The 26,263-nt window shown below is 44.5% G+C and overlaps 1 protein-coding gene across 1 annotated transcript in view; it reads left to right on the plus strand.

The window, feature by feature from the left end:
* Positions 1-1,106: 1,106 nt before the first annotated feature.
* The window catches only part of LOC126094769 (myrosinase 1-like), a 122,383-nt gene continuing 97,226 nt past the window's right edge, over positions 1,107-26,263 (plus strand). The window contains exons 1-3 of the mRNA XM_049909320.1: positions 1,107-1,265; positions 16,517-16,650; positions 24,372-24,506. Coding sequence (XP_049765277.1) covers positions 1,121-1,265; positions 16,517-16,650; positions 24,372-24,506 — 414 coding nt within the window. The 5' untranslated portion in view covers positions 1,107-1,120. The remainder of the gene's footprint in view (positions 1,266-16,516; positions 16,651-24,371; positions 24,507-26,263) is intronic.

The raw sequence follows: 26,263 nt of genomic DNA on the forward strand, positions 1-26,263 counted from the left end.
GAAAAATCAGAAGACTGTTACTCTGTAATTATATCACACAAAAAATATTTCATTTATCATCTGTTATCCTACGCCATACTTTAAATTAAAACAATCAGTAATTCAACTTTCAGGCTGACTGGGTCTCAATGGCAAAAGTCGAACATCAGGTAAGGAATAACTATTGTTCGTATGAGGCATTTCGGAATTAATCTATCATTAGTTAGCCATGAGCGATTACTGAACGTATAGGTGGCGTTTCAAGTTGTATAACAAAGCTGCGAATTTTTGTTTCAAATAACTGATGGATAAATTCCGCTACGGGTCATATGAGGAATAAAGTCATTCCTTTATTGATATTTGACTTTAAGTCACATTTATATTACTGAAATTAAAACATTCTCCAAGATCTTGGAGTCCCTGGGACCGATATCTCGTCGGTATCAATGTCGATAACAGGCAGAAATGGTCGAGATTCCAGATTCCCCGAATGGATGAACTGTGTGTCTACATAATGAAGTTCCTACAGAGTTCTCAGTGCGCGACCCCTACACCCATCTGCTCAGTTTTTTTATGTCATTATGCATATTTTTGTAAATTTTTGGGCACAACAGCACTTTTTTGGTGCTTTTGTGATATTTGAGTCATCAAATATCCAGTGCTGTTGCCTATGGCCTGAAAGGGGCTACTTAAATTGACACCACCCGCCTATTATGAGAGAGATACCGCGTCCACTCTGTGAATGCATTGTCACTGCGCTTACTTGCCACGTCATTGTCTTTATTCGAACTGCCAATTGGCAGCTGTTGACTCGCTCTTTTGCGTACGGTCTGAAAGAGGCTACTTCTTACATGTTCCACATCCTGGAGGACCTCCTCACTACGGATCAATTGGAATGAAAGTAAATCTAATCTAATCTAAACTTCAATTTACACCGCCTGCCCTGTCAGCAGCGAGGTATCGCGTCCACGCTGTGAATGCATTATCTTAGCGCTTACTTGCCACTTCGTTATCGTGATATCCAACTGCCAATTGGCAGCTGTTGACTCGCTGTTTCTCTCGTTATCTGAGCGCCGTGCCATATAAATGTGGTCAGAGCTGCGCCGGGCCCAGCTGTCGTAGTTTGCTCCCCTCCTGCAGCATGTTAGGCTTCCGTCTACTGGTTGCCGCCGCTCTGGCGGTGTACGGTTGTGCCGCCCAGAACGCCTCGCTGGACTTCCCTGAGGACTTCATGTTCGGTGTCGCTACCGCGGCCTACCAGATCGAAGGCGCGTGGAACGTAAGCGGTGAGTTACGGACCTTACACATTATACTACCCCTTAACTGTCCGAAATCTGTGATGGGAAACGAGACATCGCGTCCCAGAATTGTTATCTATTTCCTCATCTACGACTCTGCGCAATCATTAGTGGAGCTGCGAAAAGTTATTTGTCTTTGCGACGTATGTCAGTGAGGCCACTGTCTACAGGAAAACTTACAAGTAACTAATACTTTATGGAATCGTAGCACACTAACAGACTAAAACAGTACTGGAGAGATATTATGCCATCAAAAATATCTCTCACATCGGGAGTAGCCGTAATGCCTGTATATGTTTATTTATTTAGTTTCTGCTTATTTACCATTAATAGACACCTTTCACTTACAGGGCAGATATGCTTTTTTTTAAACGACAATTGTAAAGTACATAAATTGCTTATGTTGGTATCAAAAACTTATTTACATCATAGCGCAATCAAAATTTAGCAAGAGGGGAAGATAAAAGAGGACAGCAAAAAAGGGGAAAGAAAATAGGAAATAAGGCGTTAAATCCAGTGTGACTATGATTTGAGATATTGACTGACACAGCTGATCATAGGCTACATGGATTCAATAAGCAGTAAATGAAGAGCTACCGTTTTATCAAGAGATAAACCACTGGTTTATTTTTTAAATGGGGGAAATTGTTAGTTCTTTGACGGTACGGGGGAGGTTAGTTCATAGTCGAGCACTTGTAAAACGGAATGTCATAACATAAACGCTTGTAGTATGTAAAGTGCTAAATTAAATTCCAACGTAAAGATTTGCTGTCCCGCCAGTGTTGGTAAAGTTTTAATGCTATGTATGCAGATGGATAAAAGAAAAAAATCTGATGAACGTGGCATTGGATTGTTTGTAACCAAGATATTTCTGTGACGGAAGCATTAATACTACAGTGTATCTCACACAATAACTCACAGCAAGGACGAAGCGTCGCGAGTTGTTTCTATTTAGATTTTGTTGTAGTGCGTTACAATAACAGAAAATGGGTAAACCTAGCTCTTGAACTCCTTTCCTTATACAAAGAAAAGATTCTTTCGTATTGTTGTAAAATATGCAGTACCACATGTACCTCCTTCCTCAAAGCTACAGTAAAATTACTCCAGTTTAAATGTTAGTCTAGTGTTCCCCAATATTTCTGACTTACAGAGATTAATTTATGTATTATTTTATAGAATGTGTTGAAGAAATCTGCGCAGATATGAACTGTTGAGTCGTCGTTGGTGGTTAAGATGCTGAAAACGCAGCAGCTGTCAAAATCAGTAAAATAAGTAGAAAGGATGTGCGTTTATATGGCTGATGTCAGCATTCGTCACATACACCTCCAGTATGCAACGAACTATAAAAATTACAACTGTGAACATTAAAATACAGAAATCCACAGCGAAAATATTGTCATTTAAAAAATTCTACAGGACTCAAAACCCACGACAAATACACTACAAAGAAATGTTTAATGGATTATAGCTCTAGATTTTTGTAGTGGTAATCATTAAACAGAAGCTCTTTGTGACAGGGTAGGAATTCTCCAAAGCAGCAGAATTCGTCATGTTGGTAGGATGTCGGAGTACGTTCCAAGAATTTATGTTTTCAAAAAATTGCCACTGTGACCGATTAAGAAGACACTCTCGTCTTCATAATTTAACTATTACTTCTCTGTCTCTCTCTTAATTCATCCATCTCAAACTGATATTCCATTACAATCCCTCATCTTCACCCTCTTAACCTCATCCTCACCCTCACCCTCATAGTCTCACACTCTCACATTCTCATATTCTCACTCTCTCTCACTATCACTCTTGCTCTCTCTCTCTCCCTCCCCCCCCCTCTCTCTCTCTCGCTATTCTATTTGAATTTGATGAAGTCGTTTTCGTTTTCGTGAACGCCCAGCAATACTCACCCTTGAAACTTACAGCAAGCTTACATTCCACCAATTACAGCAACCCTCCATAGCCAGAACGGTGGCCGCGCGGGGTAACCACGCGGTCTGGCTGCTCCCGTAGGTTCGAGTCCTCCCTTGGGCAAGGGTGTGTGTGTTGTCCTTAGCGTGAGTAAGGTTAAGCGGACCGACCGAACCAACAATTTTGTGGCAGCCTGTGCACGTCCTCACCTACTGCAGTCGGCGCTCACAGCGGCGTACTGTTGATATGATTTGTTTATCTTAAGTTAATTGAGTTTATGTTGTAGGTGGTCTCCCTTAGTTTTACATAGAAACAAAACCTGGGTTTTGCCTTACCTGTTTTAGAGGCAGCATGGCCAAAGAAATGACCAAAGAAGGCTGTGAGCATAAAAGTGAACAATGCAAGGAAGAAAACTCATCCAAGTTCTGTTATTTAATTAATTACGTGAGGCGCTTTGGGGGAGAGAGGATCAAGCCGATTCTCACCCAATCTCATGTGTGGGAGGGAGGTCACGACAGAGGTCTCGGAAAATATCACGTAATTTTTCCCGCAAGAAACAGTGCCAAATTACCGGGAAAACTGGGTTCAATTAAATGAAATATGTTTCTCTAATAACAGATGGCTAAACTCTACACAATAATATTTATCGCGGTTTCTCGAACGCCACAAAGTAGCACAGTACCCAGTCGATTGCTTAGCCACCATCAGCCAGCCAAACGCGTTACTAGCGAGCGCAAACAAATGCCTTTTTATTTACTGTTAAAAATAATGAAATGTTTTCAATTATTGTTTTGGTTGTGAAGTGTGATGACCGGGACTGTTGCAGCATACGCTGTAATCCTCCGCATATGATTCTTCACTACTGTTTTCTACCACCTGCATACCCTATCAGTTAGGTTGACAGGCATCCGACGCTCCCGGACCCTGAAGAGCATGGCGGAAAGTCATTTGCTCCCTTCTTAATTAGCTACTGCCTACCGATTCAAGCTTTGCCAGCATTCATCAGCACACCCTATGACCTCTACTGCCCAAGCGTACGTGGTGATTTAGAAAGCCGCGCGGGATTAGCCGAGCGGTCTGAAGGCGCTACAGTCATGGACTGTGCGGCTAGTCCCGGCGGAGGTTTGAGTCCTCCCTCGGGCATGTGTGTGTGTTTGTCCTTAGGATAATTTAGGTTAAGTAGTGTGTAAACTTAGGGACTGATGACCTTAGCAGTTAAGTCCCATAAGGTTTCACACACATTTGACCATTTGATTTAGAAAAGGGAAACTGCAATTCATGCGGCATTTACTTTTCATCCATCACAAGAGCTGCAGAGAGCCGACGTCCGGTCCACAGTGCACCAGCTGCACCGGCGCACATAGTGCGACCCTCACGGATTGTCACACGTCCCCGGCCGTGGTGGCCGAGCGGTTCTAGGCGATCAGTCCGGAACCGCGCGACTGCTACGGTCGCAGGTGCGAATCCTGCCTCGGGCATGGATGTGTGTGATGTCCTTAGGTTAGTTAGGTTTAAGTAGTTCTAAGTTCTAGGGGACAGATGACCACAGATGTTAAGTGCCATAGTGCTCAGAGCCATTTTTTGTCACACGTCGATGTAGTGAGCATCTGTGTGCAAGCGACAACGGTTTATAGTGGCTAAATCAGAATGAGCTTGGAGGAGCATATGGTTTTACTGAGAACTCTCACGAGCGACTAGGAGGGGGGGGGGGGCAGGGGGTTGAGCCAAATCTCACGACATCTCGTCAAAGGGGGAGGGGGTCGTCGAGAAAACGCCATAATCGGCTCACGTAATTAATGGACACCCCCTTAAGAAACTGGGAGCAGATGATTTTCGTAATTTTCTAAGAACGGATGAATCACGCATTTCGGAGCTACCGAACATACTCAACGAAAAAGAATACAATCACGATAGAGGCCGTAAGCTGCGATGGCAGGCTTTTAAGTACATTACGGTTTCTAGTCTCTGGTAGAAGTTATTTGAGGTTATCAAATTCACTGCTGTTGCATGCCCACAATTATTAACTAAAATGACTGCTGTAGCCTGCGGCGTGATTCACAGTTAACTGAGGGAATACACCATGGTAAAGCAAAATAAATATATCAGAAAACCTTTATGTAAAGGGTATTAACTATCAACTGCTAGAATTGGAAAAAAACTTTGCTCTTCAGCATAGGGTTTGGATATAGCTGTACTTTTTTAACTCTTATAACAATGAAGCAAGTATGTCTTATGAGTTAATGTCCATTGAATGTCAATATTTCTGCTTTTAGACTTCTTTTCCGGTAAGTATTTGAAATAAAACATAAAAACGGAAATACAGAAGGTTGCCAAGTCATACGAAACCATTATGGATTCGTTACAAAAATGAAAAAAATGCTTCATTTCTTACATCTGAATTGCTATACTCGTCGCGCGACGGGTCCTACAACCATCTGCAGCCTTTAAATTTCTTCACAAACTCTGTCTTAAAAGTTTAGTCCGCCTCGCACCCTGTCACGTGTATAAGAATGGCATTTCATCTCGTGCGCAGTGACCAAAGACGAACTTTGGTCGGGCGATTGGCGCTACAGTGCTACACAGGGAACAGTTTGTTGGGTTGAGTGGTGAAGGGTCGGATGTGGGGTGGTTCTACCAGCCCGACATCCCGACTTGCAAAGTCCGTCAGTTAGTAGGGCAAAACGTTAACACATATCCAATTTTTCGGTTGGTCGGTCGGTTGCTGCGTAAATAGGGCACTTTAGGCAGTCTGCCTAAAACTTAATCGGATACATTAAAACGCAATAAAAGAAACAGCAGCAGTTTTAACATTGATTCAAAGAGAAATATTTGTTTATGTTGTAAAAGGTAGCGGGAAATAAGTGACTGTGAAATCTACAGTTAAATAAATTTAAATAACAGCAACGTATCAATGGATTAAAAAAAGCACTGGAACAGCGGATCTAAGAAACCGCAGGCGGCGCGGGGCCAAAACATAATGCAAATGGACAAAATAGGAAATACAATTAAAAGCTCTAAAGCGTAAACAAAGGTATCTAATGGCATGTCACTTAAAATGATGAAAACTAGTTCCTAGTTGTTTTCTGTGATGTATATAGCGCAGAATTAGGCGAATTAAAGGCATCATATTCGAAACACGATAAAAAGACTCCAGGCACGTTGACAGCACAGGGCCGGGGAAGAAACAAAACTCCATACCTACAACAGACCGTCATACAATGGTGGACAGGTGTTAGGTACAAATTCATTTTGTTCATTAAGAAGTTTAGAAGGGAGGCGTTTTCTATTTCCATGAATCTTTATGTCTTTCAAAATATGGAGTAGACGTTTCTTAGGTGCAGTGTGTACAACCTACATACTGTAGTCGATGTTAGTTACGGTATTAACGTTAAATACTGTCCACATGCTGCTCTATTTTGTGGACGTATATGTTCCTGAACTCTTTATTTGCCGTTACCTTTTATAATTTTAAACTGTTTCTCTTTGAATCATGTTAAAACTCTAGCTCTTTCTTCAAGTGCATTTTAATGTATCCGATTTAGTATTTTACAGAACGTCAAGACCATATTTACGACTTTGAATCACGCCTTTGCAGACTCGCATCGGCCAGCGACATGTAGTTATCACGAGCGTTCAGATGTTTGCACCGTAGTTGTAAGTACAGTACGCCAGCGACGAGCCGACAATACATGTGACAAGTGTGACCTTGATTTTAATCTACGCGTCGATGCCATTTATGGCTTTTTGTTTGTTATAACGAGGAATCTCACAATAAATATAACACGGTTCTACGGGTTATTGACACAATATTGATACAACTAATTCTGTTACCAAGCGCCAAGTTGTAGATGAACACTTCATGGAAATTATATACATTGATAGTGGTTACATCAGTGTACAGGAAGTGCAAGTAAAAAGCAGAAGTCCAGTTTCCAGTATAGTATTCGGATTCTAAGTCCATAGCGCAACCAAATCAACATCGACAACAGGTCCACCGCAGCGTAGACTTTCCTAGTTGTTGAGTGGAACATAGCACGATGATAGCTGGCTTGTAGTCTCAGTAGCAGCGTTAAATAAGGCTCCATAATTAATGGAGCCGGCTGCTTCGTACTTTACACGCCAGGGAGGAACATCACGCTGGCAACCATCACTCAGTGTGTTTGTTCTCTTTAATACAACGTTTGATATTCAGCACACTATGTATCTGTAAACACGTGTCGTAAACAAGGGTGATTACTGGACTGATTGGATGCAGGTGTAATTGAAACGCATGTGCTTACGTGAATTCAAGTGGAAGTTCTCGGTTTCACTTTGCAGTAGCAGCCTGAGAAAGGCGGTTGGATGTCGCCTTCGAAGCCGACCCGCACCGGCACTCTGTCGCGATAGTCGTCTGCCCAAGGGTGATGGCGCGATTGATTTCTCAGGAACCACTCGTTAGGAACGCCTTGTATCAATTTTGGATGTTAGATCGAGTGGAAAATTTGTAAATGAAAGAAACAGGCTTTGTCTCTTCTGTCTTCCGGTTGGAGAAGACGCTTGCCATTTTTAACAAATTGGTCTTGGCGATGGGGCAGTGCACCCCCACCAAGTTCGTTCGCTCTCTGTACGTAGAGCCGAGGCAGTTTGGATTTTGGACGGAAGCTGAGGGGGCACCGACGAGACGAGTTGCAATGGGACTAAATATTTAGTAAGTATGGCGTCCTGCTTCTGTACGAACTTGAACGGCGATTTGGGTCGGGAGTTAGTTCAATTCTGAGCTAGGATTTTCGATAACGATTAATCTCTATCGTTAGGAGCAGTGAGCGACTTTCGCGAGGGCTATTTCCGCTAGCTACTTAGACACGTGGAACCGAAATTGTTGTTTAATAGGCCAAGATTCACGTTATGCGTTTTGTGCCGATTTAACTTTCGTGATTCATTTCGGTGCGAGTCGCAGGTCACCTTTGACGAGTCAGTCATTACTGGAAAATGGTAAACTTTTCTTTCGACTGCTCTGTGAATTTGGATATTTGAGTGTGAACACTTATGCTTCCACATTGCGTTTCTTAGGCAAATCGATCCTTGTAGAATAATGATGATTGTTAATTTATTACACTCTGTTTGTAGGGAACCATAGCGTAAGCTATTAATTAGTGTTTCATGCTAAATGCAGTTCAAGAATATGCTCCACCCTTGTGGTGGTGTTGCGGTAGCGTCTTTCATTAGTAATCCAAACGTCCTCGGTCTCGGGTTCGAATCCCGACCCTGTTTACATTCTGAATAAAAAATCAACATTCGCGGCCGAATGCGTTCGGCATAAGATATCACATTCATTCTGCCAACGGCTTTGTCAAAGAAGGCGGAGGAGCGGACAGAGGTTTAGAGTACTCTATTACCCTCGGGCCGGCCGCGGTGGTCTAGCGGTTCTGGCGCTGCAGTCCGGAACCGCGGGACTGCTACGGTCGCAGGTTCGAATCCTGCCTCGGACATGGGTGTGTGTGATGTCCTTAGGTTAGTTAGGTTTAAGTAGTTCTAAGTTCTAGGGGACTTATGACCTAAGCTGTTGAGTCCCATAGTGCTCAGAGCCATATTACCCTCGGGGTGGGAAACTATCCCTAAAGTCGGAAGAATCAGCAATGATCAACGGCATGAGGAAGCAGAAGGCAATGGAAACCACTGCGTTACAAACATACAACATGTGCCCACAGGACATGTGGCCTGTAACTGAAAATGTGTAATGATTATCTCTCCATAGGCAAAAGATTTCAGAATAGTCCCCCATTTGGATATCTGGGAGCGGACTGCCAATGGGGAAGTAGCCAAGAGAAAATATACTAAATAATCAAAGAAAAAATAACGTTCTACTAGTCGGTGCTTGGAATGTCACAAATTTGAACGTGGTAGGGAAGCTAGAAAATCTGAAAAGGAAAATACAGAGACGCCATTTAGATATAGTGGGGGTCAGTGAAGTAAAATGGAAAAAAAAAGACAAGGACTTTTGGTCAGACGACTGAAGGGTAATATCAACAGCAGCAAAGAATGGCATAATGGGAGTAGGTCTCCTTATGAATAGGAATGTAGGACGGTGAGTGTGTTACTGTGAACAGTTCAGTGACAGGGTTGTTCTTCTCAGAATCTAGAGCAAACCAACACCGACAAATATAGTTCAGGTATACATGCCGACGTAGCAAACGGAAGATGAAGATGTAGAGGAAGTATATGAACATATTGCACGAGTAAAAACAAACAACCTTCAGTGAAATTAAAAGCAAGGGTGGTAATATTAAGAGAGTAACGGGAATTCCACTGTTAAATGTAGAGGCGAGATTGGATAGGCGGAAAGAGTACATTGTAGGCCTCTGTGAGGACAAAGACTTGTCTGACGTGATAAAAGAAGAAATAAGACTCGGTATAAAGGAGATAGGTGACCCAGTATTAGAATCGAAATATAAAAGTGATTTGGAAGATTGAAGATTAAATAAGGTAGAAGGGATAGATAACATTCCATCGAAATTTCTAAAATCATGGGTGCAAGTGGCAACAAAACGACTATTCACGATGGTATGCAGAATACATGACTCTGGGGATATACAATCTGACTTTCTGAAAAATATAATCCACAGAATTCCGAAGACTGCAAGAGCTGAGAAGTGAGAAAATTATCGCACAGTCAGCTTAACAACACATGGAACCAAGTTTCTGACACTAGAAATATACTGACGGATGGAAGAGAAAAATGAGAATATGTCAGATGACGATCGGTTTGGCTTTGGGAAAGGTAAAGGCACCAAAGACGCAGTTCTGACGTTGCGGTTGATAATGGAAGCAAGACAAAAAAAAAAAAAAAAAAAAAAAAAAAAAAAAAAAAAAACAAGAACTGTTCGTAGTATTTGTTGACCTGGGAAAAGCTTTCGACAATTCGACAACGTAAAAGGGTACAAGATAGGGAGTAATACAGTAAGAATGTAAGATCAAGAGCGAAGGGCTCGGATTAAAAAGGGTGTAAGACAGGGATGTAATCTTTTGCCCCTACTGTTCAATCTGTACATGGATGAAGCAATGACAGAAATAGAAGGAAGGTTCAAGAGTGCTATTAAAATTCAAGGTGAAAGGATATCAACGATACGATTCGATGATAACATTACTATCCTGAGTGAAAGTGAAGAAAAATTAGATGATCTGCCGAAATGGAATGAACATTGTATTGAATTCAGAATAAGGATTGAGAGTGAATCAAAGAAAGACGGAAGTAATGCGAAGTAGCAGAAATGAGAACAGCGAGAAACTTAACATCAGGATTGATGGTCACGAAGTAGATGAAGTTAGGGAATTCTACTACTCATGATGGACGGAGCAAGGAGGACATTAAAAGCAGATTAGAACAACAAAAAAGGGCGTTCCTGTTCAAGAGACGTCAACTAGTATCGAACATAGTCCTTAATTTGTGCAAGAAATTTCTGGATATGTATGTATGGAACACAGCATTGTACGGTAGTGAAACATGGACTGTGCGAGAACCGGAAAAGAAGAGATTCGTTTGAGATGAGATGCTACACAAGAATGTTGAAAATTAGGTGTACTGTTATGTTAAGGAATGGTGAGGTTCTCCGGAGGATCGAAGAGGAAAGGAATATATGGAAAACACTGACAAGGAGAAAGATCAGGATGATAGGGCATGTGTTAAGACATTAGGGATTAATTCCCATGCTACTACAAGGAGCTGTAGAGGCTAAAACTGTAGAAGAAGACAGAGATTGGAATACATCCAGCAGATAATTGAGGACGTAGGTCGCAAGTGCCACTCTGAGATGAAGAGGTTGCCGCAGGAGAGGAAATCGTGGCGGGTCTCATGAAACCAGTCAGAAGACTTCCTCCCCCTCTCATCTCATGTAACTTGTAAGAGAGGGTTACTACGAAATATAATATTTAGTAAAGTGTAGTTCCTGATTGATACATCTGAAATGCAATAGTCAGATTCCCGTTGCGCATTTTATCTTGAGATAGGAGCCAAGGCTAGAAACTTTGGTTTTGGCTCAATTACAGGGCGAAAGTGCGACCCACCAGGGAATTGTAAAAAAATCGGAGGCACCTCTTAGTGCCACTAAATATTCCCTACTGGCTCTACACCATCCAAGCCCCACTTGTCTGTGATATAGTGTCAACTACACTCCTGGAAATGGAAAAAAGAACACATTGACACCGGTGTGTCAGACCCACCATACTTGCTCCGGACACTGCGAGAGGGCTGTACAAGCAATGATCACACGCGGACCGCAGCGACGCACGGATGCACGCCAAGACCGTAGGATCCTACGCAGTGCCGTAGGGGACCGCACCGCCACTTCCCAGCAAATTAGGGACACTGTTGCTCTTGGGGTATCGGCGAGGACCATTCGCAACCGTCTCCATGAAGCTGGGCTACGATCCCGCACACCGTTAGGCCGTCTTCCGCTCACGCCCCAACATCGTGCAGCCCGCCTCCAGTGGTGTCGCGACAGGCGTGAATGGAGGGACGAATGGAGACGTGTCGTCTTCAGCGATGAGAGTCGCTTCTGCCTTGGTGCCAATGATGGTCGTATGCGTGTTTGGCGCCGTGCAGGTGAGCGCCACAATCAGGACTGCATACGACCGAGGCACACAGGGCCAACACCCGGCATCATGGTGTGGGGAGCGATCTCCTACACTGGCCGTACACCACTGGTGATCGTCGAGGGGACACTGAATAGTGCACGGTACATCCAGACCGTCATCGAACCCATCGTTCTACCATTCCTAGACCGGCAAGGGAACTTGCTGTTCCAACAGGACAATGCACGTCCGCATGTATCCCGTGCCACCCAACGTGCTCTAGAAGGTGTAAGTCAACTACCCTGGCCAGCAAGATCTCCGGATCTGTCCCCCATTGAGCATGTTTGGGACTGGATGAAGCGTCGTCTCACGCGGTCTGCACGTCCAGCACGAACGCTGGTCCAACTGAGGCGCCAGGTGGAAATGGCATGGCAAGCCGTTCCACAGGACTACATCCAGCATCTCTACGATCGTCTCCATGGGAGAATAGCAGCCTGCATTGCTGCGAAAGGTGGATATACACTGTACTAGTGCCGACATTGTGCATGCTCTGTTGCCTGTGTCTATGTGCCTGTGGTTCTGTCAGTGTGATCATGTGATGTATCTGACCCCAGGAATGTGTCAATAAAGTTTCCCCTTCCTGGGACAATGAATTCACGGTGTTCTTATGTCAATTTCCAGGAGTGTATAAACGAAGGAAGGGATTTCGATATCTCAACCAAGCTTCCAGCAATCTCTTACCAGTGGTTCGTGGTGATGATTTGTCCGAACGTCAGCTGTCGTCATCCGTTTATTTGTCAAAACTAGTCCAAAAGTCCTAGGATTCTCTCGTAGTACAATTCTTTTGGAAGGACACATGCCTAGTCTTGTTGCTATCCTTTTACCACTCGTTCCATACTCATTGCACCACAGTCAACTGTCTAAGCGATCTGTCTGTATGATGATTCCACGTTGCTTACGACACTGATTCGAGTTTTCTCAAAGTCAGCAGGATGATGATAAGCTGTAGGTGCAAGTCTTCCGCCGGCCGGTGTGGCCGAGCGTTTCTAGGCGCTTCAGTCTAGAACCGCGCGACCGCTACGGTCGCAGGTTCGAATCCTGCCTCGGGCATGGATGTGTGTGATGTCCTGAGGTTAGTTAGGTTCAAGTAGTTCTAAGTTCTAGGGGACTGATGACCCCAGATGTTAAGTCCCGTAGTGCTCAGAGCCATTTGAACCATTTTTTTTTGCAAGTCCTCTTGGTACACTGTGCTGCAGTTTCCAGCAGAAAATTTTCAGTAATATTAGCCATCTTGTAGTCATATCCTTCATATCTTTCTTTATCTGCAGGAACGGCTGTACTGAAAATAAAGTTGCGTGAGGATTAAATTTTAATCGCACTATCATTCGCATAGAATCACTGGAGATCGCTTTGGTAGCTTTCGCTCAAAGTTTAACAGTTATTCTCAGTAGATATAAGGAGCAGTCAGATGAAAACCAACACCCGCCACAACGGGACCATGCAATGGTTCCACTCAAAAGTAACCACCACATGCCTTAAAGCATTTATCCCACTGCGAGATGAGACGATCAATTCTTGTTTTGTAGAACGCGGTCGGTCCATGACTGATCTAGAACCACACCCATTGTTTCACTTCGTCGTCCGAATGAAATCGACGTCCACGCATGTCATTCTTCACGTCGCCAAAATCACTTGAAGAAGGACGCGGGCTATACTGAGGATGTTCCTGTATTTCCCATCGAACCTGCTGAAACTTAGCTTTCGTCCGATTGGCAGTGTGGGGGCGGGCGTTATCGTGCTAGAGGGTGATTCCGTCCGGCGGCATTTCCCGGCGTTTGACCATAACATGTCGCAGTTTCTGCAAAATGTCTTCATTTCCTTGAGCAATGACTGTTGCTGAACTTACCACAACTCGTGTGAACAGCTTCGAATTTCTTTGACGTGAGAGATGTGGGATGTTTCTATTATTGGCTTTGACGTTTGTCCTCGGGCTGTCGCAATGCTGTCGGATGGAATCATCCTGTTGCACGATAACGCTCGACTCTACAGTGCCAGGCTGACGAAGGCTACGCTTCAGCTATTTCTTTCGGAAAAATTACAACATCTTCCTTACAGTCCGGAAGTTTCACAGTGTGATGTTCACATCTTTGACGACCCGAAGAAAGACATTCGTGGACGTCGGCTTCAGTCAGACAAGGAAATGCAAGAGTGGATAGGCGACCGACGGCGTTTTACGAAACGGGAAATGATCGTATCGTCTCCCTCTGGGATAAATATCTTAACGCGTGTGTTGATTACTTTTGAATGGAATCATCCCACGGTCTGATTGTGGCGGTGTTCGGTTTTCATTTGGCTGCCCTCACATACAGGGTGTTACAAAAAGGTTCGGCCAAACTTTCAGGAAATATTCCTCACACACAAAGAAAGAAAATATGTTATGTGGACATGTGTCCGGAAACGCTTACCTTCCATGTTAGAGCTCATTTTATTACTTCTCTTCAAATCACATTAATCATGGAATGGAAACACACAGCAACAGAACGTACCAGCGTGACTTCAAACACTTTATTATAGGAGATGTTCAAAATGTCCTCCGTTAGCGAGGATACATGCATCCACCCTCCGTCGCATGGAATCCCTGATGCGCTGATGCAGCCCAGGAGAGTGGCGTATTGTATCACAGCCGTCCGCAATACGAGCACGAAGAGACTCTACATTTGGTACCGGGGCTGCGTAGACAAGAGCTTTCAAATGCCCCCATAAATGAAAGTCAAGAGGGTTGAGGTCAGGAGAGCGTAGAGGCCGTGGAATTGGTCCGCCTCTACCAATCCATCGGTCACCGAATCTGTTGTTGAGAAGCGTACGAACACTTCGACTGAAATGTGCAGGAGCTCCATCGTGCATGAACCACCTGTTGTGTCGTACTTGTAAAGGCACATGTTCTAGCAGCACAGGTAGAGTATCCCGTATGAAATCATGGTAACGTGCTCCATTGAGCGTAGGTGGAAGAACATGGGGCCCAATCAAGACATCACCGACAATGCCTGCCCAAACGTTCTCAGAAAATCTGTATTGATGACGTGATTGCACAATTGCGTGCGGATTCTCGTCAGCCCACACATGTTGATTGTGAAAATTTACAATTTGATCACGTTGGAATGAAGCCTTATCCGTAAAGAGAACATTTGCACTGAAATGAGGATTGACACATTGTTGGATGAACCATTCGCAGAAGTGTACCCGTGGAGGCCAATCAGCTGCTGATAGTGCCTGCACACGCTGTACATGGTACGGAAACAACTGGTTCTCCAGCAGCACTCTCCATACAGTGACGTGGTCAACGTTACCTTGTACAGCAGCAACTTCTCTGATGCTTACATTAGGGTTATCGTCAACTGCACGAAGAATTGCCTCGTCCATTGCAGGTGTCCTCGTCGTTCTAGGTCTTCCCCAGCCGCGAGTCATAGGCTGGAATGTTCCGTGCTCCCTAAGACGCCGATCAATTGCTTCGAACGTCTTCCTGTCGGGACACCTTCGTTCTGGAAATCTGTCTCGATAGAAACTTACGGCGCCACGGCTATTGCCCCGTGCTAATCCATACATCAAATGGGCATCTGCCAACTCCGCATTTGTAAACATTGCACTGACTGCAAAACCACGTTCGTAATGAACACTAACCTGTTGATGCTACGTACTGATATGCTTGATGCTAGTACTGTAGAGCAATGAGTCGCATGTCAACACAAGCACCGAAGTCAACATTACCCTCCTTCATTTGCGCCAACTGGCGGTGAATCGAGGAAGTACAGTACGTACTGACGAAACTAAAATGATCTCTAACATGGAAATTAAGCGTTTCCGGACACATGTCCACATAACATCTTTTCTTTATTTGTGTGTGAGGAATGTTTTCTGAAAGTTTGGCCGTACCTTTTTGTAACACCTGAAACGTCCCCTTAGAAAAAATTATAGAATTACTGTGCTGATAATCCTCTTACATTATATGCTTTTCATACAGCTGAGCAAAACTGAACGTACTCAAACATTCACTAAAGTGACACACAATATTTTTAGCGCAACGGAATCTGACTTTCAATAATCCCTACAAAAGAATGACCCTGACTAACATTAACGAATACCTTTCACAAATCACTTACCTCACAAAAATCTTCATTACTCGAACTTCTGCAATACAGCGAGTGCCACTACTACCAGCTAACTAAAAGATTCAAACTACTGAAGGCAGTAACTACTGATAGGCATAGTTAGCAAATGAAAGATTTTAAATGAGAACAAAAAATGTATTTACCTTATAGTCATCAAAAGTCATAATATATACAGCAGTTCATGACATCCATTTTTACAAATTTCAAAACTCTGCCATTTCTGTCCCCACATCCACCACTGCTGGCGGCTCTCCTCCAACTGCGCAACGCTACGCGCTGTTCACATCCAGCTGCCGCTGCCCAACACTACAATGGCAGACAACAATGCAAACTAGCCACAGACTGCACACAGCACAGCCAGTGATTTTCATACAGAGCGCTACGTAACGTTGCCAATAAGAAAACATAAACAGCCTACTTACACACCCTGTAGTGCTGATAGGAACATCTTTCTTGGCTACAGTTCAACAGCATCTTATGAGCTACACATATTTTTGGACGTCTTTCTTCCCGAAAGATTTTTTCAGACATCAGAGCCCATACGAATTGTTGTGTCATAGTGTAAGGTGCACATCTCACGGAGTGAAATGCGTCTGTTTCGCTAAGGCATGTTATTACTTTCAGGCAAGCGGGAGAGTATATGGGACGACTTTACACACGAACACCCGGATTGGATCGCAGACGGCTCAAATGGAGACGTCGCCTGCGACTCCTACCATAAGCTGGATGTCGACCTCGAAATGCTCCAGGACCTTGGGGTGAGTTACAATCACTGGATGTAGTCGGAGAAAAGACCTGATTCTCCTTCTTAGCCGTAACTGGGATGAGGAAGTGAAATACATCCTTTTATTCACCTCGCAGTGAACTGTGCAGGATTTTTCAAGATATCGACAAACATTTATGGATGGTAGATCGGACAAATACGATCAGTTTTTGTTAATTTTGTTTTTTTGTTGCTCCTCCGTTTGTGAGCTATGTGCATGGTCATTACACACACTCGCTACTAGCGACCTGCTACGCAGCTCCTAGTGAGGTTGTTATTTTGTGGAGTTGTACCAGTCCTGTCACTCAGCTTGTGTTGTGTTGCTGAATTTAGCATATGCTGTAACAATAATGTGTCTACAGTGGTGTGCATCTTACCAAAGCAGTATTCATTGTAAGACTGTATCTTCAGTGCTGTTCGTCTTACTAGTCGTGAATTCAGGTTTTCTTGCTGTTAGTATTCAATGAGACATAGAGTACGTCTTTGATGAGCTCAGTGACAAAGTCATGTGTTACGGCGAGGAGAAGGGAAACGGAGGAGCAGCTATACAGAAACAGGTTCCCTAGCAGAAGACATCAAACCACAGTACTTTCGCTGCAATTCACAGACGCTTCGATAAACGGAGTCTACGTCATCAGCATGGTGGTGGTGATAGCGTGACCTGAGAACACCAGATTTTGCAATGAACTTTCAAGTAGTAAATGTCCTACAGCCTGTGGTATCGGAAAATGTCCCTGTTCTGTTTGGAGAGTACCGCGGGAGTACAATCTACACGCATACCATCTTCAAAGATTTCAGATTTTAGGACCAGCTGGTTACCACACCATAAGCGTACAACACCAAAGAGTGAATGATGCTCCTTCCGCATATGTGTTTTATTTACAGATTAGCTTTCTTTACACTTATCGGGTATTTTAACAGCAGGAACAGTCGCAACCAGGACAACGAGTAACCACTGCTGTTAGATCGCACCAAGGAAGGTTTTCTTTAAACTTGTCCGTACCTCTTGCGGAAATACAGAAAACGCTGCGAGCAAGTGAGGCGAATGAACAGGGAGCTACTTGGTAATTTGCGATAAGTTGATAATTTGGGTCGGCCAGTAAGCGTGTTCGGATAGCAGAAACGAATAAGATGATCTGGCGCGTAAATCGAGAAATCCGGGTTCGAGTCACGGCCGGGCATAAATATTCACTTGTCGCTATTTAATTTATTTATTTTAATGCCCGATTGTGGTTGATGCCTGATTCTCTGTTGTGTCATGTATATGTGCTGAAGTTCTCTTGCGTCTTGAATATATACGACCGCTGAATCATACATGGTGTCTGTGCTTACGGACATGTTCGAAAGAAACAGACACCACATATACTGATGAGGCAAAACATTACGACCACCGCCCACCGCGACGTTGGATGTCACCTGCTGGCGTTGCGGGCACGTGACGCGGTAATAGAAGCATGTAAGCGGAGCAGACACGATAGGGGGATCACTCTGGCGAAGATATGGGCTGCAGTGGGGAAATCCATTGAGATAAGCGACTCTGACAAAGGGCAAAATATTTTACGAAGAGCTTGTGAGCGAGTATCATGAAAACGGCGAAGCTGGTCGAATGTTGACGAGCTGCTGTCGTGAGCTTCTATGGAAAGATGTAGAAGGACAGTGAAACTACCACTAGGCGCTAAATGGTTGGACATCCACGACTCTTCACAGAACGTGGGGTTCGGAGCTGGTCTGCTTTGTTAAGTAGGATGGATGGTGATCTGGTGATCTGTGGCATCTCTGCACGATTCTGGTGCACGCGCAAGTGTTTCGGAGCAAACCGGTCATCGTACATTGTTGAACATGGAGCTCCGCTGCAGACCACCCCCACGTGTTCACATGTTGACCCGACGACATCGCCAATTACAATTGCAGTGGGTACAGGCCCATCCGGATTCGACCGTCGATCAATGGAAACGTGTCGGCTCTTCGGGTGAATCACATGTTTGGTACACTAGACCGATGTTCGTCTACACAAACACCGTCATCGACATGAACGGCGGCTCTACACGTGCAACGCCCCACAGACGCAGGCTGTTGGGTGCACTATTATGCTACGGGTATTATGCTGCGCTTGCATGGTGTGGTGTGCGTACTGTAAGACCTTCGGTACACACCATCAGATTATTTGACTTGTCGTTCTACGAAGTAGGCGAGTGTCAGCAATATGTCTCGTGGTCTTATCGTAGCGTGTTTATCTTCTGCCGTTAGGTCAGACGATAGAAATGCCACTTGCACGCAGATTGGCGGTGACCAACTTTAAACAGAACTTGATTAATTTTCACGCACATTTATTAAAATAATAACAAGTCTAAAAACTACTTAACTTGGTTCTGGATGCTATTTACAATTGACAATCTCAAGTTCCTTTGGTCTTGGTACGTTAATCTTATTCTCACATATCTCTGATACTTGACAAAATCGTCTATTCATTTCTCTTCATGGCTATGTACAGGAATATGATAATCTTATCAGGCGCAGACTGAAACTTGACTACAGACTAATGCACACTGTCTAATCGGAGGTCTGTACACTCGTTATAATACCTCGCGCGTTCAGGTATCACTGCGCGAGTGTGATCCGCGAGGAGAAAAGGTTCTACGTTAGCAGCAATCTCATTGGCTGCGTTACATATTAATACGCGGATCGGCGGAAGCAGAATTTGGTCCAAGACAGCGCCATCTCGTAGTGCGGAGACGGACGAGCGCTGCGCCTGCGCTGTTGTGCTTAGCGGGGCGCGCTCTATTGGGAAAGTTATGTACGCGCTGACTACGCGGAACTATGTACACAACACTATGTCTTGTTATCTTACTTGATCGCTAAGCGAGGCCTGTAACAGAGACAGTAGACTTGTTGTATTGTCCCCCCCCCCCCCCCCCCCAGCCCCCTGTCGGTTCGATACATTTCATCATCATGATCAGATTTCTGCTATATTTGCCTCTCCATTTTCTGCCATCCATTGCTTCCTTCTTACGGCTGCTGTATGTTGTGCCGTCCATCACGTCATCCAGTATCAAATCTCTTCCTTCCTCGCTTCCTTTTACCTTCTACACAGCCTTCTAAAACTGTTTTTATCAGTCCGTCATTCTCTCTTAATATATGCCCAATCCAATTTCTTTTTCTTCTTTATATTACATCTAGTAACTGTCTTTTCTCTCCCACTCTTCTCAGTACCTCTTCATATTTTACTCTGTCCATCCAACTTATTCTTTCCATCCTCCGCCATGTTCACATCTCAAAAGCCTCCATCCTTTCTCTGTCTTTCTTCCTCAAAGTCCATGTTTCGGCGCCTTACAGAACACTCCATAAGACATTTTATGAGTCTCTTCCTGAGTTCTCTGTCCAGACAACTGCAGAAAATTCTCCTTTTCTTATAAAATGCCTCTTTTGCCATTTCTATCCTTGTTTTAATTTCTGTGGCGCATTTCTAGCCGGTGTCTATCCTGCTTCCAAGATACTTAAAATTTTGCACCTGTTCCATAATTTTTTCCGTTATCTTCAATGGTGTCCACCAAATCCTGTAATTCTTTTTCCCCTGTGGCTAGAAGGACCACGTCATCAGCAAACCTCAAACTCCCTACTCTTCTTCCTCCAGTTTCTACTACTTTGTCATCTAATGAGCATTGGTCCATCATATTTTCCAAGTAGAGGTGGAAAAGGATCGGTGATAGACAGCATCCTTGTCTTACTCCTTTTCTTAGTCAAATCCAGTTTGTACTTTCTCCTCTCACTTTAACTGAGGCTTTTTGATTAAGATATAATGAGTTTACAAGTCTTCTGGTTTTCCAGTCCACTCTCTTTTCCCTCATTATAGTTGCCAGGTTGTCGCAAACCACAATATCAAATGCCTGTTCTAGATCGATCAAGCGCATATATAGGTATCTTACTTTTTCAGTAAACCTTTCTCCTAAAATTCGTAGGAGCCCTATTGCGTCTCTGGTGCCCGTATTCCATCTAAAGCAAAACTGCTCCTCGCCAAGATTCTCTCCCATTACTTTTTCAAGTCTCTTGTTAATTATTCTTAACCTCACTTTGGCTGCATGTGAAATGAGGCTGATTGTCCTGTGCTCACTGCATTTCTTGGTTTCTTTGTTTTTTCGGTAATGGAATCATTACTGTTGTCAGAAAGTCCTGAGCCATTCACCATTGTCATATACACTTCTGGAAATTGAAATAAGAACACCGTGAATTCATTGTCCCAGGAAGGGGAAACTTTATTGACACATTCCTGGGGTCAGATACATCACATGATCACACTGACAGAACCACAGGCACATAGACACAGGCAACAGAGCATGCATAATGTCGGCACTAGTACAGTGTATATCCACCTTTCGCAGCAATGCAGGCTGCTATTCTCCCATGGAGACGATCGTAGAGATGCTGGATGTAGTCCTGTGGAACGGCTTGCCATGCCATTTCCACCTGGCGCTTCAGTTGGACCAGCGTTCGTGCTGGACGTGCAGACCGCGTGAGACGACGCTTCATCCAGTCCCAAACATGCTCAATGGGGGACAGATCCGGAGATCTTGCTGGCCAGGGTAGTTGACTTACACCTTCTAGAGCACGTTGGGTGGCACGGGATACATGCGGACGTGCATTGTCCTGTTGGAACAGCAAGTTCCCTTGCCGGTCTAGGAATGGTAGAACGATGGGTTCGATGACGGTTTGGATGTACCGTGCACTATTCAGTGTCCCCTCGACGATCACCAGTGGTGTACGGCCAGTGTAGGAGATCGCTCCCCACACCATGATGCCGGGTGTTGGCCCTGTGTGCCTCGGTCGTATGCAGTCCTGATTGTGGCGCTCACCTGCACGGCGCCAAACACGCATACGACCATCATTGGCACCAAGGCAGAAGCGACTCTCATCGCTGAAGACGACACGTCTCCATTCGTCCCTCCATTCACGCCTGTCGCGACACCACTGGAGGCGGGCTGCACGATGTTGGGGCGTGAGCGGAAGACGGCCTAACCGTGTGCGGGACCGTAGCCCAGCTTCATGGAGACGGTTGCGAATGGTGCTCGCCGATACCCCAGGAGCAACAGTGTCCCTAATTTGCTGGGAAGTGGAGGTGCGGTCCCCTACGGCACTGCGTAGGATCCTACGGTCTTGGCGTGCATCCGTGCGTCGCTGCGGTCCGGTCCCAGGTCGACGGGCACGTGCACCTTCCGCCGACCACTGGCGACAACATCGATGTACTGTGGAGACCTCACGCCCCACGTGTTGAGCAATTCGGCGGTACGTCCACCCGGCCTCCCGCATGCCCACTATACGCCCTCGCTCAAAGTCCGTCAACTGCACATACGGTTCACGTCCACGCTGTCGCGGCATGCTACCAGTGTTAAAGACTGCGATGGAGCTCCGTATGCAACGGCAAACTGGCTGACACTGACGGCGGCGGTGCACAAATGCTGCGCAGCTAGCGCCATTCGACGGCCAACACCGCGGTTCCTGGTGTGTCCGCTGTGCCGTGCGTGTGATCATTGCTTGTACAGCCCTCTCGCAGTGTCCGGAGCAAGTATGGTGGGTCTGACACACCGGTGTCAATGTGTTCTTTTTTCCATTTCCAGTAGTGTATTTTATTACAAAAAAATGGTTCAAATGGCTCTGAGCACTATGGGACTCAACTGCTGTGGTCATTAGTCCCCTAGAACTTAGAACTAGTTAAACCTATCGAACCTAAGGACATCACAAACATCCATTCCCAAGGCAGGATTCGAACCTGCGACCGTAGCGATCTTGCGGTTCCAGACTGCAGCGCCTTTAACCGCACGGCCACTTCGGCCGGCTATTTTATTACATAACCTCAATATTTCGATTATGCACTACGGCCTCCTGAGTACCATAACTACTGTCATCAACAATACTCGTTGATCGTGTGGGGTAAACATGATTTCATCTTACCAGTGACAGTCCTTTCTCCGCAGACATCCCGTGTTTAATTCTTCGAAATTAATGGGAGGCTATGTATACAGGGTGGTCCACTTAATCGTTTCAGCGCAAATATCTGTGAAACAACAATAGACACTAAAAAAAAAAGACTTTCACGGGTATGAAGGTAAGGCAGGGGCTCATGAAAGTAAATACTATGAGACATTCTAAAACGTAAGTAAATATTAAACTTATGTGTTTTCAAATGGACACCCTGTAATATTTCTCGCGCAGTCATTAACATGAAGAAAACACAAAAAGAACGGTGGTGGTTGCATCGCAATATATTCTTACATCCAGAGGAATGACAAAGTGAAGTTGGCGCTTGAAATAAACGAAACGTGCTGCTATTGCACACTCCGTGATGCAAATGTGAAACCCACGTTACTCGTAATCGCGATGTGATTGGCTCACTACGATGCAAGAAACGCTGTACTTACCGCTATTTTCATTGTTATTAAGTAGTCTGTAAACATTATAGATGTGCAGTCACACAACTACGCAGAAGTGCAATTTACCCCTCTGTTACATCCAGCCATTAATTATATTTACCATGGCCGATGATATTCGGTTTTTTGTTACCGTTATGTCGATTCTAGCGCTACAGTAAAGATCAGTAAATATGAACGAGCGAACGCTTTCCTTATTTTTAATTGTGTATGATTGTACATCTGTGTTCTTCCCAATCGACTTGATAGCAGTGTAAACAGCATTAAATACAGCGATTGTTGCGTCACAGTGCATCTATCATATCGCGATTAAGAGGAACCTGGGGTTCACGTTTGCATCTCATGTTGTGCAATAGCGGCACGATTCGTTTATTTCAAACGTCAACTCTACTTTGCAGTTTCTCGGGATGTAATTGACGTTCTACGATGCACCCACCCCATTATCTTTCTGATTTTTCATGTTACTGATTGTGTAAGAAATAACAGGGAGTGTCCGTTTTTTTAAAAAAAAATAACCTTGCCTTGAGAATCATATTTGTTTCGTTTTAGACTGTCTCATAGTATTTACTTTCATTAGCCCTTGCCTTACATTCATACCCGTGAAAGTCGATTTTCAATATCTTTTGCTGTTCCAGAGATATTTGCGCTGAATCGTTTGATGGGCCACCCCGAACGTCTCGACTTAACGTCTGTGTGATCGCTGAAGTAATACTGAATAAAACTGATGAGAAAAGCAATTTGTGGCACAACCTGACTATAAGAAGGGATCGGTTGAAGGGACACATTCTGAGACATCAAGGGATCACACATTTAGTACTGGAGGGAAGTGCGGCGGGGGAGGGTAAAATTCGTAGAGGGTGACCAAGAGATGAGAAAAATAAGTGGGTGCAGCAGTTTTTTAGAGATGAAGAGGCTTGCACGGGATAGAGTAGCATGGAGAACTGCATCAAGCCGGTCATCGGGCTGAAGATCACAACATTAACATGGACTGTGTTGCCCAATATCCGGCCAACACGTTTCAACTCTTCGCAGGTTAAATTTGACCGTGATAATGCTATTAAGCGATCTCTACCACTGAAAAATGTAGCACTAATTTATGAAGTTCAGAGCACAATATTTTATCAATAAAGTAGGATAATAAAACCAAGGAACTCGATTTTTATCACCTGATTGGTGGTGGGGGATTGGGGGATGGAAGAGGGGATAATGTGCAGAGTTGTATGATACGACATGGGATAACAAATTAAAGCAAAATTACAAACAAAGAATTTATATTGGCCTTATTCTTTTCATTTAGGTCGACTTCTACCGATTCTCCTTCGCATGGAGCAGAATCCTTCCCGAGGGCCACACTGATCAGATCAATCCGGACGGGATCAGCTACTACAACAGACTAATAGATGGTTTGTTAGCAGCTGGGATACAGCCAGTGGTGAGTACCATTCATCTGAGTCATTGTTTTCTCTTCGAAGATTTTCTGTCGCATGCCTATTTGGATGTGTTTATTGCTTACAGTTTCACTTAAGTGCACAAGCAGCGTAGCAAGTTACTTGACTGTATTTCATTTGAGAAGAAAAACAAGTTCGTGTTAAAGAGAGAGTAAGGAACCGCTGCAGTTGAAAGAAAATTGCGGAAGGGGAACTTGGGGTATGATTGGATAGCTAAAGAGAAAACTAGGTGAAAATTACAGTTTTCATTGTAAGATAAACAACGCGTAAACAAACCATATTAATTATAAGGACTTATTTTAGATGATTTAAGATATATTTAATACTAGCTATACCCGGCTACGCTTAGCTGTGGCCCAGTATGCCTAAATATTTAAGAAAGATTAGATGAAGTACACTTTTCTGATTAGTTTGGAAAATGGATATACGTCCTAATATCCTTCTGTTCCATGTCCCGAGTCCATCTCCCTCTACGCCCTTCTTCAGCCTCTCTCTGACCACCGGCTCCCAACACTCTTTTTGTCCATATTCTCCACCCTCCTCCTTCCCCCCCCCCTCTCTCTCCATCTCCTCCTGCTCCACTCTGTCTCCTCCTCCCTCAGTCCATCATCTCCTCCCCCTTTCATTGTCCATCTTCTCCTCCCCCCGTCTCTCCATCTCCTCCTGCCACTCTCTCTGTCCATCTCCTCCTCATTCCCTCTCTCCTCCCCCCCCCCCCTCCTCTATCTGACCTTGTTTATTGCAGTTGCTAATTCAGATTTTGTACTAGCATTCTAATCGTAAACCAGTAAGTCATAAATACAACTTTGATGTTTGCTAACAACATTTCAATATTAAAGTACAATGACCATCCAGAACGTTATAACCACCGACGCACTGTAGGTGTAAACCTGTCCAGGCGCTAGCAACTTCACCTGGCGAGGAATAAGTGCTAGTCAGACACTTGCACGGTCTGGGTAGTATCAGCGAGCGTGCTGTCCGTGTGTAGTATGGGAAAGGCGCTCGATCTATCTGCGTATGACAGAGGGCAAATTGTGATGGCCGGAGGCTCGGGACGGATACACAGTGTACCGAACACTCCTAACGTTGGGTCTCCGCAGCTGACTACCATTGCACTTGCCAGTATTAACACCAAGACATCGGCAGCTACGATTGAAATGGGCACATGACCATCGGCACTGGACGATGACGCTCATGTGAGGAACGTCACCGAAATTGTGGGTGCCAATCGAAGACTAACTGTCCGACAGATTGTAGAATAATGCAGCAGCATTTCAGCTGGATCATGTCATGAAATCCTGACACAGTGTCTCGGAATACATCGTGTTGCCGCCAAGTTCGTCCTACGGCTCAGGAGTCAAGACGGGAAAGACCTTCGCCTTGCAATCTGTGAAGTGCTTTTGGAACGCGCAGATGAGAATGAGATGTTCCTTAAGAGAATCATAACTAGTGATAAGACGTGGATCTACGGTTATGACGTTGGGACCATGGTTCAATCTTCGCAATTGGTTGGGAAAGAGTCTCTAAGGTCAAAAAAAGCTCCTCAGGTCAGGTCAAACGTCAAAGCTATGCTGATAGTTTTCTTTGTTCATCAAGAATTCGTGCCACGGGCACAAATTGTGAATCGATGCTACTATCGAGACGTGTTGCGACGCCTGCGACGAAATGTGAGAAAGAAACGGCCTGAAATGTGGCGAGACAATCCATGGCTCATGCATCACGATAACGCACCCACACATTC

This window comes from Schistocerca cancellata, chromosome 8 (assembly GCF_023864275.1).
Source record: "Schistocerca cancellata isolate TAMUIC-IGC-003103 chromosome 8, iqSchCanc2.1, whole genome shotgun sequence".
In the NCBI taxonomy this organism is placed as follows: domain Eukaryota; kingdom Metazoa; phylum Arthropoda; class Insecta; order Orthoptera; family Acrididae; genus Schistocerca; species Schistocerca cancellata.